Genomic DNA, 14,639 nt, shown 5'->3' with positions numbered 1-14,639 from the left:
TTTTTTTGAGACGGAGTCTTGCTCTGTCGCCCAGGCTGGAGTGCAGTGGCTGGATCTCAGCTCATTGCAAGCTCCGCCTCCCGAGTTTACACCATTCTCCTGCCTCAGCCTCCCGAGTAGCTGGGACTACAGGCGCCCGCCACCTCGCCCGGCTAGTTTTTTGTATTTTTTAGTAGAGACGGGGTTTTACTGTGTTAGCCAGGATGGTCTCGATTTCCTGACCTCGTGATCCACCCATCTCGGCCTCCCAAAGTGCTGAGATTACAGGCTTGAGCCACCGCGCCCGACCGATAATGATTCTTAATCAATGTATTCATTTTTTGAGGGGAGTCATAGTCACTACTATTCACTTTTTTCTCTTTCAGGGGACTTCCAGAGTGGCAAGAGAGTGAGCCTCTCCGTGTATCTTGGGGAATTTTTTGACATCCATTTGTTTGTCAATGGTACTGTGACACAGGGGGACAAAAGGTAAGCCCAGAGTGTCTGAGTTAGAAAGGACCCTAGGGATCCCCTGGTACAACAAGCCCCTCATTTTTAGATGAGGAAGCTGGGGCGCAGAGAATGGAAGCAAATGTTCCAAGGAAGGGAGTAGCAGGGCTGGGTGGGAGCCAGGTCTCCCGATTGCTGCTCTAGGTCCTCAGCCACTTTGCATCACGGTCTGAACCCTACAACATGGGGTTGGGGTTAGAAGGTGGGAGAGACATCCAGAAAATGCACGAGAAGCCCACTTCTGAACTTAGCCTTTGCCCTCCAGAGTCTCCATGCCCTATGCCTCCAAAGGGCTGTATCTAGAAACTGAGGCTGGGTACTACAAGCTGTCCGGTGAGGTCTACGGCTTTGTGGCCAGGATTGATGGCAGTGGCAACTTTCAAGTCCTGCTGTCAGACAGATACTTCAACAAGACCTGCGGGCTGTGTGGCAACTTTAACATCTTTGCTGAAGATGACTTTATGACCCAAGAAGGTAAGATGTTCTGGGTTACTGTTTCCCTAAAGTGTGGCTATGCTTTTTGTTTCCTTGCTCATAAACCTTCACTAACATGCCTTTCCTGCCATTCAAACCTCACTGTGACCACCTCAATTTCTGTTGCCAACCTTATCTCTTTGCATTCCATTCCAATGCCTAGACCTTTAGTTAAATCAGTCTTAGAGTTCCTCAAACCTGACTTCGTTCAACTTTGAATTCTCTGTAGCAACTTGCACGTGGCAGATGGTCAAAGCTGGGTGGTTTGAGTCGATCCTCCTCAGCCCACTACAGTGGAGTGGATAAAATCTATGGAGTGCTCCTCCACATGATCCAAAGAGGCCAGTTTGTTTGTGTGTGCATGTGTGTGTTCATGAGCAATAGAAGGGAATATGGATAATGTGGAAACACTAAATATGAATATTTCAATCTTCTTTAATTTCAATTACATAAACATACAATTAGTAATGTTCCCTTGCCAAAGCTAAACACTTAAATATGTTACCTTTCTTCGTTATGACCCAATCACTTTCTGATTAGAGGGTAAACATGCAGGCCAGGCACGGTGGCTCATACCTGTAATCCCAACACTTTGGGGGGCCGAGGTGGGCAGATCATGAGGTCAGGAGATTGAGACCATCCTGGCTAATGTGGTGAAACCCCTTCTCTACTAAAAATACAAAAAAATTAGCTGGGCGTGGTGGTGGGCACCTGTAGTCCCAGCTACTCGGGAGGCTGAGGCAGGAGAATGGCATGAACCTTGGCGCCGGAGCTTGCAGTGAGTGGTGATTGTGCCACTGCACTCCAGCCTGGGTGACAGAGTGAAACTCCGTCTCANAAAAAAAAACAGGTAAACATGCAGGGAAACAACGGACTGTTCCTTTCGTTGGAATGTACCATATTGGAAAATAATATGATAGTTTATTTTTTGGTTTTCTCCAGCACCGATTTTGTCTGATATGTACATCTAGGGCTATAAATTTCCCTCTATCACTTTAGCTGCACTGTATATATGTGTGTGTAGGCGTGTAAATACGCATATGTATGGTGTATATGTGTGTATATATGTAATTATGTATGTATGTGTGTAAATACATATATATGGTGTATATGTGTATATATGTAATTACATATGTGTGTGTATATATATGTACACATTGTGGCCTGCCCAATTCTTTTGAATATATACCCAGAGGCAGAATTCCTGAATGATTTATAATGGCAATTCTGTTTTCTTCATATATTTCATTATTTTTCAGGTATGTGAAATTTTAAAATATTGCCTTTCATAATGTCTTTCTCTTAAAAGGAGAAAATTTGATACGTAATTTCTTCTTAAATATTTTAAAATTTTTTCTTTTAGAAATTTGTATAAGGCCAGGCGTCGTGACTCACGCCTATAATCCGGCACTTCAGGAGGCTGGGGTGGATGGATCACTTGAGGTCAGGAGTTCAAGACCAGCCTTGGCCAACATGGCAAAACCCTGTCTCTACTAAAATACAAAATTAGCTGGGGTGGTAGCGCATGCTTGTAATCCTAGCTACTAGGGAGGCTGAGACAGGAGAATTGCTTGAACCCAGGGGATGGAGGTTGCAATGAGCCGAGATCGCCATACTGCACTTTAGCCTGGGTGACAAAACGAGACTCTGTTTCAAAAAAAAAGAAAAAAAAAAAAATGTAGGCCGGCCGCGGTGGCTCAAGCCTGTAATCCCAGCACTTTGGGAGGCCGAGACGGGTGGATCACGAGGTCAGGAGATCGAGACCATCCTGGCTAACACAGTGAAGCCCCGTCTCTACTAAAAAATACAAAAAACTAGCTGGGCGAGGTGGCAGGCGCTTGTAGTCCCAGCTACTCCGGAGGCTGAGGCAGGAGAATGGCATAAACCCTGGAGGCGGAGCTTGCAATGAGCTGAGATCCGGCCACTGCACTCCAGCCTGGGCGACAGAGCCAGACTCCATCTCAAAAAAAAAAAAAAAAAAAACGTAAATTTATGGGGTAAAAGTGGAATTTTGTTACATGCACAGATTGTGTAGTGGTCAAGTCAGGACTTTTAGGGTACAATATACTTTATACCTATTAAGTAATTTCTCATCACCTGCTGCCCTCCCACTCTCTCTCACCTTTTTGAGTTCCAATATCTTATCATTCTACTCTGTCTGTGTGTACACAATTTTTAGTAACCACTTATCGATGAGAACATGTAATATTTGACTTTCTGTGGTTTGTTTTCACTTAACGTAATGACCTCCAATCCCACCCATGTTGCTGCAAAAGATGTGATTTCATTTTTATGGTCAAATAGTCTTCCACTGTGTATATGTACCACATTTTCTTTATCTGATTTTCTATTGATGGGCATTTAGGTTGATACCATGTCTTTGCTGTTGTGAATAATGCGCAATAAATATACCATTGCAAGTATATTTTTGATATATTGATTTCTTTTCCTTCGGGTAGATATCCAGTGGTGGGATTGCTGGATTGAATGATAGTCCTTTTTTTTTTTTTTTTTTTTTTCCTGAGACAGTGTTGCTCTGCTGTCCATGCTGGAGTGCAATGGCCCGATCTCAGCTCACTGCAACCTGCACTTCCCGGGTTCAAGCAATTCTCCTGCCTCAGCCTCCTGAGTAGCTGTAGCTGGGACTACAGGCACATGCCACCACGTCTGGCTCATTTTTTTGTGTGTGTGTGTGTGTGTTTTTTTTTTTTTAGTAGAGATGGGGTTTCACAATGTTGGCCAGGCTGGTCTCAAACTCCTGACCTCGTGATATGCCTGCCTCAGCCTCCCAAGGTGCTGGGATTACAGGTGTGAGCCACCACGCCAGGCAGGCCTATTTTTTTTTTTTTTTAAGTTCTGTGAAAAATCTCCATGCTGTTTTCCATAGAGGTTGTACTCATTTACATTCCCACCAACAGTGTGTAAGAGTTCCCCTTTTCCCTCACCTTTGCCAACATCTGTTATTTTCTGTCTTTTTAATAACTATTGTGACGAGGGTAAGATGATACCTCGTTGTGGTTTTAATTTGCATTTCTCTCGTGACAAGTTATGTTGACCATTTTTTTCATATTCCTGTCAGATATTTCTGTGTCTTCCTTTGAAAAATGTCTATTCATGTCCTTTGTCCACTTCTTGCTGACATTATTTGTTATTTTTCATTATTGTTGAGATGTTTGAATTCCTTGTATATTCTGGATACTAGTCCCTTGCTGGATGAATAAGTTTGCAAATATTTTCTTCCATTCTGCAAGCTGTCTCCACTCTGTTGATTTGTTTTGCTGTGCAGAAGATTTTTAGTTTAATGAAGTCTCATTTGTCTATTTTGTTTTGTTGCCTGTTTTGAAGTCTTAGAAATTCCTTGCCTAGACCAATGTACACTACAGTTTTCCCAAGGTTTTTTTCTAGGATTTCTATAGTTTCAGGCCTTACATTTAAGTCTTTAATACATCTTGAGTTGATTTGTTTTTGCATACGTGAGAGATCGGGGTCCAGTTTCATTCTTCTGCATATGGCAATCCAGTTTTCCCAGCACCATTTGTTGAAGAGGGTGTCCTTTCCCTAGCATATATTCTTGTCAGCTTTGTCAAAGATCAGTTGGCTCTGTTTCTGGGTCTCTATTCTGTTCTACTGATCTTTGCATATATATATGTGTGTGTGTGTGTATACACACATATGTATGTGTGTATATATATGCATATATATACACATTAGATCAGTGGAACAGAATAGAGACCCAGAAATAGCCAATTGATCTTTGTATATGTATGTATATATACACACTATATATATATATACACATACACACACACACACACACACACACACACGTATATATATTTTTTGAGATGGAGTCTTGCTCTATCGCCCGGGCTGGAGTGCAGTGGCACGATCTCAGCTCACTGCAAGCTCTGCCTCCTGGGTTCAAGCGATTCTCCTCCCTCAGCCTCCCAAGTAGCTGGGACTACAGGTGCCTGCTACCACACCTGGCTAATTTTTTTTTATTTTTAGTAGAGACGGGGTTTCACCATGTTAACCAGGATGGTCTCAATCTCCTGATCTCGTGATCTGCCCACCTCGGCCTCCCAAAGTGCTGGGATTATAAGCATGAGCCACTGCGCCAGGCCTGTCTTTTGAAATTTCTTATATTTTTTTGTAAGATAGTCATGAATTCAGTAGGGCATTTGTCCATTGTAGTGGCCAGTGTTTCAGTGTTTTCTAATGTGTCAAATTACTAGAAATGGAAGTCTCAGCCTTGAAATATCTTTCATATTCCCAGGCTTTAAAGTTGAAAAACTGAAAATGGGGTCTGTGCTGTGTTGGTGTTCGTTGCTAAAACTTCAGGACTCTGGTGATATTTCAGAAACCATCCTCAAAGGATTGGGGGGTGTAGTTGTCTTTGGTTGTTAAAGACTCAACAATATTTGTCCCCAAACAGTTAACTTTGCTTCTTGACTTCTAGGAATCTGCTCAGCTTGGTTTTGACTCCAGCTCTCAGCGAGTTTTCTCTAAGCAAGAATATTTGTAATTCCATCTCTTGGACAGCCTATGTCTCATTTCAGATCTAGCCCATAAAATTTCACTTCATTGATGGTCAGGGCTAAAAACGACCCTAGAAGTCATCTAGTCTAACTCCTTATTTGCATGTCAGGAATTAGGATCAGCCCAGATCACACAGGGTCATAGAAGGGCTTTGCCCAGGCAACAACACGAAGCCTCCTCTGTGTCTCTTCCTTAATGTGTGATATGGAATGACTGAGTACCCTGAGAATACCTATCACAATGTCTGTCACACAGTCAACATGCCACAAATTTAAGTTCTCTTGCCTTTGGCTTCTCCCATATATCAGTTTCCTATGGCTACCAACACATTATGACCAACTGAAATTTATTCTCTCATGGTGCTAGAGGCCAGAAGTTTGCAATCAAGGTGTTGGGAGGGCCAAAGCTCCCTCCAGAAGCTCTTGGGAAGCATCTGTTCCTAGCCTCTTCGACCATCTGCAGTCGTACCTGACTCATGGCTACATCATTGCAGTCTCTGCCTCTGTCTTCACATTGCTTTCTCCTTTGTGTGTGTCTTTGCCCGTCTCCCTCTACCCATGTCTTTTTTTTGAGACGGAGTCTTGCTCTGTCTGGAGTGCACTGGCGCATTCTCGGCTCACTGTAGTCTCTGCCTCCCAGGTTCAAGCCATTTTCCTGCCTCAGCCTCCCGAGGAGCTGGGATTACAAGCATGCGCCGCCATGCCCGGCTAATTTTTTTGTGTTTTTAGTAGAGATGGGGTTTCACCATGTTGGCCAGGATAGTCTTGATCTCATGACCTTGTGATCCACCCTCCTTGGCCTCCCCAAAGTGTTGGATTACAGGTGTCAGCCACCGTGCCAAGCCTCTACCCATCTCGTATAAGGATACAGATGATTGCATTTAGGCTCACCCAACGAATCCAAGAGAAGCTCTTCCTCTCAAGATCCCTAACTTGAGCACACCTTTTGCCATATGAGATAATATTTACATGTTGCTGAGATTAGGAAGTGAATATATCTTTGGTGGTGGGGGGGGGGAAGTTTTTCTGCCTCTACCAAACCCCCCACATACCAACTGACTATATTCTAAGGTCTCATTTATATTTTCCTCCCCCGGGGACAGTTTATTTACTGTTTGCAAATGCATTACTTGACCTTGAGACATACTTCACTCTTCCAGGCTTGGCTATGCAGAACACTGCTCATCCCAATACTGCAAAGGTAGTAGTCTCATACTGCCTTTGTAATACAGATTAGACAATTACTTTGCACCAGGCCATGTAGGTCCATGAGGCCCTCAGTCTTTTGTGAGTAGCTGACAGTAGCATGAGCACTATAATTACTAAAGCACAGATGCTGTGAGAGCCTGGAGTATGCAGTGACTTGGGGACTGGGCTTAGGTTCCGTGTCATATTCTTCATTCTGCAAAAATATTTTGAGCATTCATAATCCACTATATAAGAATTTAGAGATGAGAGACACAGCCATACCCTTCAGTAAGGAGCTCACAGTTGAATGAAGGATGAATATGAGCAAAAAGAACACAAACCAAAGGTGATGAGTGTTTTTGGTAGAGGGATGCCCAGGGTGCCATGGGGCACAGAGAAGGGACACCCACACAGGCTGGGGTGAGACATGGGAGTGGAGCTGTTCAGAAAGGTTCCCCGGAGGCAGTGGTTCTTGAGCTGCATCTTGAAGAAGGAATGGAGATAGTTAAGGCAATAACGGGGAGGAGAACATTCCACACGGAGGGAGAAAGGCACGTGAAAGCATGGAGAAGTGACAGGGAAAGGCCATCTCCTCAGCATCTTTCACCTCATCTCCGTCATTGTAATTATAACCATCCCTCCATCCATCCCTCCATCCCTCTTCAGTCTCCAAGCGTCTGCTGAGCTCTGACGCCCATGCCCTGTGGTGTTAGGCTGAGCACTGTATGCATGCTTATTGTTTAACTTAATACAAGTTTGATTCAGGTAAAAACAGACCTAGAGCCTGGTGTGGTGGCCCACACCTGCATTCCCAGCTACTGGGGAGGCTGATGCAGGGGGATCACTTGAGCCCAGGGCTTCTGGGCTGCAGAGCACTATACTGATCAGGTGCCCACACTAAGCTTGGCATCAAAATGGAGGGTCTCCTGGGGAGCGGGGGATAACTGAGTTACCTGAGGAGGGGTGAACCAGCCAGGCCGGAGATGGGTCACGTCAAAACTGCTGTGCTGCTCAATAGTGGGATTGCACTTGCGAATAGTCACTGCACTCCAGCCCGGAAGACATAGCCAGACCCTGTCTTTATACAAAATGAAAGCAAAAAACACAAAGCCACCAGGAATCCTAGAGTTTTCACTCAGAAGTTCTGGGACAGGCATAACTGAAGTGTTATTTTCCTGAAACTTTCCTCCATAGGGACCGTGACCTCAGACCCCTATGACTTTGCCAACTCATGGGCTCTGAGCAGTGGAGAACAGTGGTGTGAACGAGCATCTCCTCCCAGCAGCTCGTGCAACATCTCCTCTGGGGAAATGCAGAAGGTGGGTGTCGCCTGGCCTGGGTGCACCTGGATGGTGTGTGATTTCTGGATCTAAAAGACAGAAGGACTCAGTCTCATATCCTTCCATCTGGGGGAGGAATGGACTTACACAGGGTCCTTTGCTTCAAAACTAACTGTGGCTGGAGTTTGGTTAACTCTAATTCTAATACATCTCTGGGCCTGGAGCTCTAAAAATGGGACTGGGCTAATTACTTGGTGTAGTGTCTCAGTCCATTTGTGCTGCTATAACAAATGCCTGAGACTGGGTAATTTTAAGGAACAGAAATTATCTTCTATAGTTCTGGAGGCTGGGCAGCCCGAGAGCAAGTTACCAGCATTCATTGTCTTGCGAGGACCTTCTTGCTGTGACCTGAAGCTGGGTGCTGTGGCTCACTCTTGTAATCCCAGCACTTTGGGAGGCCAAGGTAGATGGATCACGAGGTAAGGAGATTGAGACCATCCGGGCGCCTGTAGTCCCAGCGACTCGGGAGGCTGAGGCAGTAGAATGGTGTGAACCCGGGAGGCGGAGCTTGCAGTGAGCACTCCAGCCTGGGTGAAAAAGCGAGACTCTGTCTCAAACAACAACAAAAATCAGCCGGACGTGGTCGCATGTGCCTGTAATCCCAGCTACTTAGGAGGCTGAGGCAGGAGAATTGCTTGAACCCCGGCTGCGGAAGTTATAGTGAACTGAGATCGTACCACTGCAGTACAGCCTCGGTGACAGAGCGAGACTCCATCTCAAAAAAAAAAAAAAAAAACTGAAGTGCTCTCATCAGCCTCTTTTATCAGAGCACTAATTCATTCAGGAAGGCAGAGCCCTCAGGACCTAACCACTTCCCCAAAGCCTCCACCTTTTCATAACGTCACTTTGGAGTTGAGGTTCCACACATGGATTTTGGAGGGACATATACAGTTGAACCATAGCAATAAGTAACTATGCTTTTCTGTTTTAGACTCCAGTGCCCTCTCTTGTCCCCAAATATCTCCATCATCAGTCTCGCTCTGTCACCCAGGCTGGAGTGCAGTGGCGTGATCTCGGCTCACTGCAAGCTCCCGCCTCCCGGGTTCATGCCATTCTCCTGCCTCAGCCTCCCGAGTAGCTGGGACTACAGGCGCCCGCCACCACACCCAAGTAATTTTTTTGTATTTTTAATGGAGACGGGATTTCACCGTGTTAGATAGGATGGTCTCCATCTCCTGACCTTGTGATCCACCCGCCTCGGCCTCCCAAAGTGCTAGGATTACTGGCGTGAGCCACTGCGCCCAGCCAAAAGCCACTTCTTTCTTAAGTGGCTGTTGTAAACTTGAAATAGAAGGGAAAGCCTCCTCTCACATCAAATCAGCTGGAAGGAAAACTACTTCACGGTTGCAGACACGGAAGGGAGTCTGAGCAAGAGGCTGTGCCTGAAGCTACTCGGCTTGGATGGCAGGATGGCTTCCTGAGGCTGCTGTAACAAATTTATCTCATACTCAATGGCTTGAAACAATAGGCATTTATTTTCTCCCAGTTCTGGAGGCTAGAGTTCCAAATTTAGTTTCCCTAGGCTGAGATCAAGGTGTTGGCCAACTTTGCTCCTTCCAAAGGCTCTAGGGGAGAATCCCTTCCTTCTTTCCCCCAGTTTTGGGTGGTAGTGGCATTTGTCTTGGGGCTCATGACTTCAGTCTCTGCCTCTGTGGTCACATGGCCTTCTCTCCTGTGTGTGCTAATGCCTGGCAAGGCTGGAAGGACTACCCCACCCCTTCCGCAGGGCCCTATTGCCACTTACAAGGTAGCCCTACAGCAGCTCTTTCTGCATTAGGGTTGCTATTTATGATCTCACTCACCGGGACCTCACACTGGGGAGAGAAGGGGTAGGTGGGGAGGGCTGGCCAGGACCACACTCTGCCTTCAACTGCCACAGGTAAAGATGGTCTTTCTGCCTCTCCGTGTGTGTTTGGGGGAAGAATGCCTTATGTGGGGCAAGACCTCACTCAATGGATAATTCCCTCCCCACTGTGGATCAGGCTGACTTGGGCTGGGGAGGTGGGTGCAGCTGTGAAGCTGAACCCCTGTGGGGAACAGGGGTTGCCTTTTTGGGATTGTGCTCCGAGACTCGTCATCGGAGGAGCAAGGGTCCTCGGTGGTGCTGAGTCAGGCTCCCTGGGAGGGACGTTTGTATGCAGGGGGTTTACTGGGGAGGCTCTCAAGCAGCCTTGGTAAGGAAGTGAGAGAAGCAGAGTTGGGCAGAGGGAGAAGTTGAACTCCATGTGATAGCATTGATAGAACTTCAGCGGGGCCTCAGCTAATCCTTCAAGGAACTGGAGTGGCCCCTATTGGTCACTGGATGTGGGCTGCCCTGGGTAAGGAGGTGGAACTCCCTTGGACTGAGGGCCATTCCTGAGGAATGCCTCAGTGGTGAGCCCTTGGCAGCCAACACTGGGCAGCTGGTGGATGAGTCCTCAGGCTCTTGAGTGGGCACCTACACTGTGCCCCGAGAATGCTCTATAAAGTTGCTGTACTTGTCAGCACCACCTCCCTGCCCTCATCCAGAGAGCAACCACACTGTCCAAAATGTCAACTGAAGAATCACAAGGTTCATAAACTTAGAGAGGAAGGCTTTTGTTATTAAGAGTTGCGGCCTGCAGGCTGGCCATCCTGCAGGCTGGGGAGTGTAACCTCTGACAGAAACTGAAAACAGGCACTTCAAGGGGGAAAAGGGTGGAACAGAAACTTACTCCAAAAGGGTTGACTCAGTATACGTATTTAACAGGTTATAGGAGGAGCTATGGATGTTCATAATGGGAGGAGGCATTTGCATATACAGTAAGCAAACATACATGTTACATATGTCCCATGTTCACTTTGGAATGGAGACTTAACATTTAAATGCATTAACATTAGCCTCTGTAGGTCAAAAGGTGAAATGGAGGACACAGAGGCATCTTGCACAGCCTCTGTAAATCAGCCAGAACCATTCTGTGGTTGGTGGTCTCTTACCAGGAAGGAATGCTTGTCAGTACACACACACACATTAGCGTGGTGGTGCACTAGTAATCCCAGCTAATGGGAGGGGTGAGGTGGGAAGACAGCTTGAACCTGGGAGGCGGAAGCTGCAGTGAGTTGACATTGCACCACTACACTCCAGCCTGGGTGAAAACGTGAGACCCTGTCTCAAAAAAAAAAACCCCACAAAAAGGGAGGGGCTGGGCTGGTTCTGTTTAACTCTTAGGAAAGAAAGTCTAATGGCAGTTAGGGAGAGTGTATAAGGAGGGGGGTGTTCCAGGAACTCAGTTTTAACATTTCTCTGGGGTTCCTTTGGCCAAGAGGGAGCCCGTTTAGTTGGTAGGGGGGCTTAGGATTTTATTTTTTTATCTCAAAACCTACAACCATGCACAAAGAGGGTGACCCCTGCCTATACCCAGGACCATGGTCATGGACTCGACAGGCCACAGTTACCTTTGTCTGGGCACAGGCAACTCTGCAGAGCGTGAGTACATGCTGCAGTCACCCGAGTGCACAGCCCCTCAGCAGGGCGACAGGGCAGGTGCTCTGTGATTTTGTTCATCTGATGAGAAAACAAAGCCATAGGAAGTTAAGTAGCTGCCCAAAGTCGCCAGCTAGCGAGGTGCAGAGCCAGGACTCACGCCCTGCCTGACTCCATCCCTTTCCTGTTCTGGTCACATTGGTTCAGGTTACTCAAGTTATTTCTACCAGTGGGCCCTTGTGTTTCTCTTGGGGAGTTGGGCTCTGCAGGTTCTTAAGGTTTCTTTAGGTTCTAAAACCCTTTATTAGCCTGGTGTGGTGGCTCATACCTGTAGACCCAGCTACTCAGGAGGCTGAGGCAGGAGGATCACTTGAGCTTGGGAGGTGGAGACTGCAGTGAGCTATGATTGCACCACTGCACTACAGCCTGGGCAATAGAGTGAGACCCTGTAAAACAAAACCAAAAACCAAAACTCTTTTATGATGTGTTTCTGTGGATTGGGCTAGAGAGACAGTATATAATAGGTCTTAATAAATATTGGATGGGTGGATGAATGGAAATTGGTGGTGGTATTTATGTAGGGATTGTGACCTCCACAATAATCCAGACTCCTTTACTTGTAGAAATCTGATTTATCTAAGTAAGTACACAAGTAGAGAAACCCAGCCCTCTCCTATTCCAGAAACAAAATAAAACACACCCACATCACCTGCCTCCCTCCCTACCTGTTCCCACCTCCCACGGTAACATGAGAAAGTTTCATTTTAGCTGGTTATTCATTCAGTGAGTTTTCATCTTCATGGAACAATTTGATCTCTGACCAAGGAGCATGTCAGACCTAGAAAAATACTCTTGAGTTGATACTAAATTCAGCTGCCTAAATTGTGAACAGACAATCTTATAAACAAGTACATTCCAAAATGTACCAGGTGTTGTTTCCCTTGGACTTTGGTGGTGCTAGGTCCTCTGATTAGTCCGTCAAAGTCTGCATCACCTGGATCCTAGCCCAGTAGCGGCACTAACAAAGGAGTTCTAGCACGTGAGGGGAGGGTGCTGTCTCGTGGAAGGGAGGAGTTTCCTCTTCTTTCCAGTAAAAGTTCTGAACCATACTCTTGATAGCCCTTTGCGTTTCTCTCACCCTGGGCTTCGGCGTGGGCACGGTGCTAAGGGTGTGGGTTTGAGTCAGCTCACTTTCTGGCTTTGTGAATCTGGGCGGGACACGTGCCTTTGTAGAGCCTCGGTTTCCACATTTGTAAAACAAATAGTACCTGCTGCGTCATTGAAAAGGTAAGAGAGGGATTATACGTAGAGTTTAGCCCAGTGGGGCTCAACTGTTATGAGCCATGATGATGAGGAGGAGGAGGAGTTAACTGGCTCCCCATCTTCTCCGGCTGTCCTGTGTTTTCCACCAGAGTGTCTCTGCCTTGAGAGTAGGAGCCGGCAGAAGCAGGCCAAGCACACTCCGGGCTTTAAGCACAAGCTTCAACATTCATTCTTTTTCTCCTTCCCCCTCCCAACTGTAACCAATTCCTTTTGGGTAGCTGAGCACAGCTTGAGGTTAGAAGGAAAGCAGGGTGCCCAGACATCTCCACATATCCAAGTGGGTAAGTGACAGGAACCAGCCGTCTAGAGCTGCTTGTGAAACCAGATGGATTTCAAATTGAGTGCGCTCGAGATACCGTGTAAGAGAGGACGGATTTTCATAATTTTTTTTGTCAAATGTACAGTTGTGCTGTTGGTGGGTGGGTCACCCTCAGCTGCCCTTCAGTGTTCTCCAGGCAGGGGTGAGATGAAGGGGAGGTGGTGGATGCCTCAGCTGGTGAAGTGGTGTCAGGGTAGCTATGGAGGTACCTCTAATACTGAAACATGCCTTCAAGGATTTATTATTTTTGGTCTCATTTTATTTTGCAAATATAGCCCAGTGCAGAGTAAGTACTTGACAAATGTTCCCCTACCCTCGAAATACAAAGGAATTACCTCATTTATCCATACTGAGTGGGGGGTAAAGACAGGATTCTCAAGTGGAGAACCTGATCCTGAGGTCGGGTTGAGGAGGGAGACTGGGAGGTTTGTCTCCTGGAGACAAAGGGGAGGGAGAATGCAAGAGAAGCCTTGTCTGTCTCCCGGGGCACCTTTTTCAGGCTCCAGCTGTGCCCTAGCTACTCGCTTTGTCTCCTGGGTGCATTAAAGTCCTTACTAACCAGTGTCCTGGGAACAGCTGAAAAAACTGGGTTACCAGGTTGATAGTGTTGGGCTGAGGCCGCAAACACATGAGACCTCCCAGAGGCACAAGCTCCTCCCAGCTCAGAACTACCAGGTTCAGGTTGTTTACCTGAGACGAGAGGACTGCTTTGTCCTCAGCCAATCAGATAGTGCTTGCCCACAACGAGGCTTTTTCATTGGTTCGGAAGCACAATGACTCGTCTCCCAGGAGGTGATTAATGTGGTCTTTTGAATTGTTCACAGTCTGTGTAGTCCCACAGGGCCCCGGGATTCAGAAGTCCGGTCTGGTAAATGCCGCATCATTTATGAGTGTCTGCTGTTGTGGCTCCAAGGGCCATTCGGGGTGGCAGAGCGTTTTGTCAGGGAGTTCACACGGACCTTGGAATTTTTCTTGAGAGCCTCGAGAATCTACTCCCCAATCCTCTGGTGCTGTCTGTCTTTTTAGGGCATAGCAAGGAAGTCAGCTCATTCTGAGAGCCAAAGTCAGCTCATTCTGAGAGCCAGGTCATATTACTTATTATACCTAGGGAGCGAATGTTTCCTTGTTATGCCAGCAAAACCCAATGCCTGTCTCCGTTGGGACTGATAATGGCCGTGTTTGATTACATGCAAATTTGCATTTTTTTCGGCTTTTCAAACTGAAGGCAGGATGGTTGGAGTCTGGAGCCCCAAGCTATGAACGTTCAGATAATTGGTGTTCATTTGCAGGTAACTATCACAAAGTATACATTTGAGACAGACCCTTAGATCACTTTTAAAAAATTCGGTCAGTCTGGGGAATGCCAACAAGGACTGAACCTTACGAAGGGATCCTGGCTTTGTCCTGTAGTCCTGTCTGCAACAGGAAGCCCAAGGCTCCGGGGGGCTGGACTTGGGCTGCATCCAGCTCATACCATGCTTTTGCTAATTAGAAAAAGGCACCCCTTTCTCTTTTTTTTTTTTTTT

General features: G+C 46.6%; 1 protein-coding gene across 1 annotated transcript in view; it reads left to right on the top strand.

Moving 5' to 3' along the window:
• The window catches only part of VWF (von Willebrand factor), a 178,977-nt gene that overhangs the window by 15,300 nt on the left and 149,038 nt on the right, over positions 1-14,639 (top strand). The window contains exons 4-6 of the mRNA XM_017883319.1: positions 366-468; positions 755-963; positions 7,884-8,008. Of these exons, the coding sequence (XP_017738808.1) occupies positions 366-468; positions 755-963; positions 7,884-8,008 (437 nt within the window). The remainder of the gene's footprint in view (positions 1-365; positions 469-754; positions 964-7,883; positions 8,009-14,639) is intronic.

This window comes from Rhinopithecus bieti, unplaced genomic scaffold (assembly GCF_001698545.2).
Source record: "Rhinopithecus bieti isolate Rb0 unplaced genomic scaffold, ASM169854v2 scaffold_13342, whole genome shotgun sequence".
NCBI lineage: Eukaryota > Metazoa > Chordata > Mammalia > Primates > Cercopithecidae > Rhinopithecus > Rhinopithecus bieti.
The sequence above is the reverse complement of the archived record's forward strand: the minus strand, read 5'-3'. Positions and strand labels throughout refer to the sequence as shown.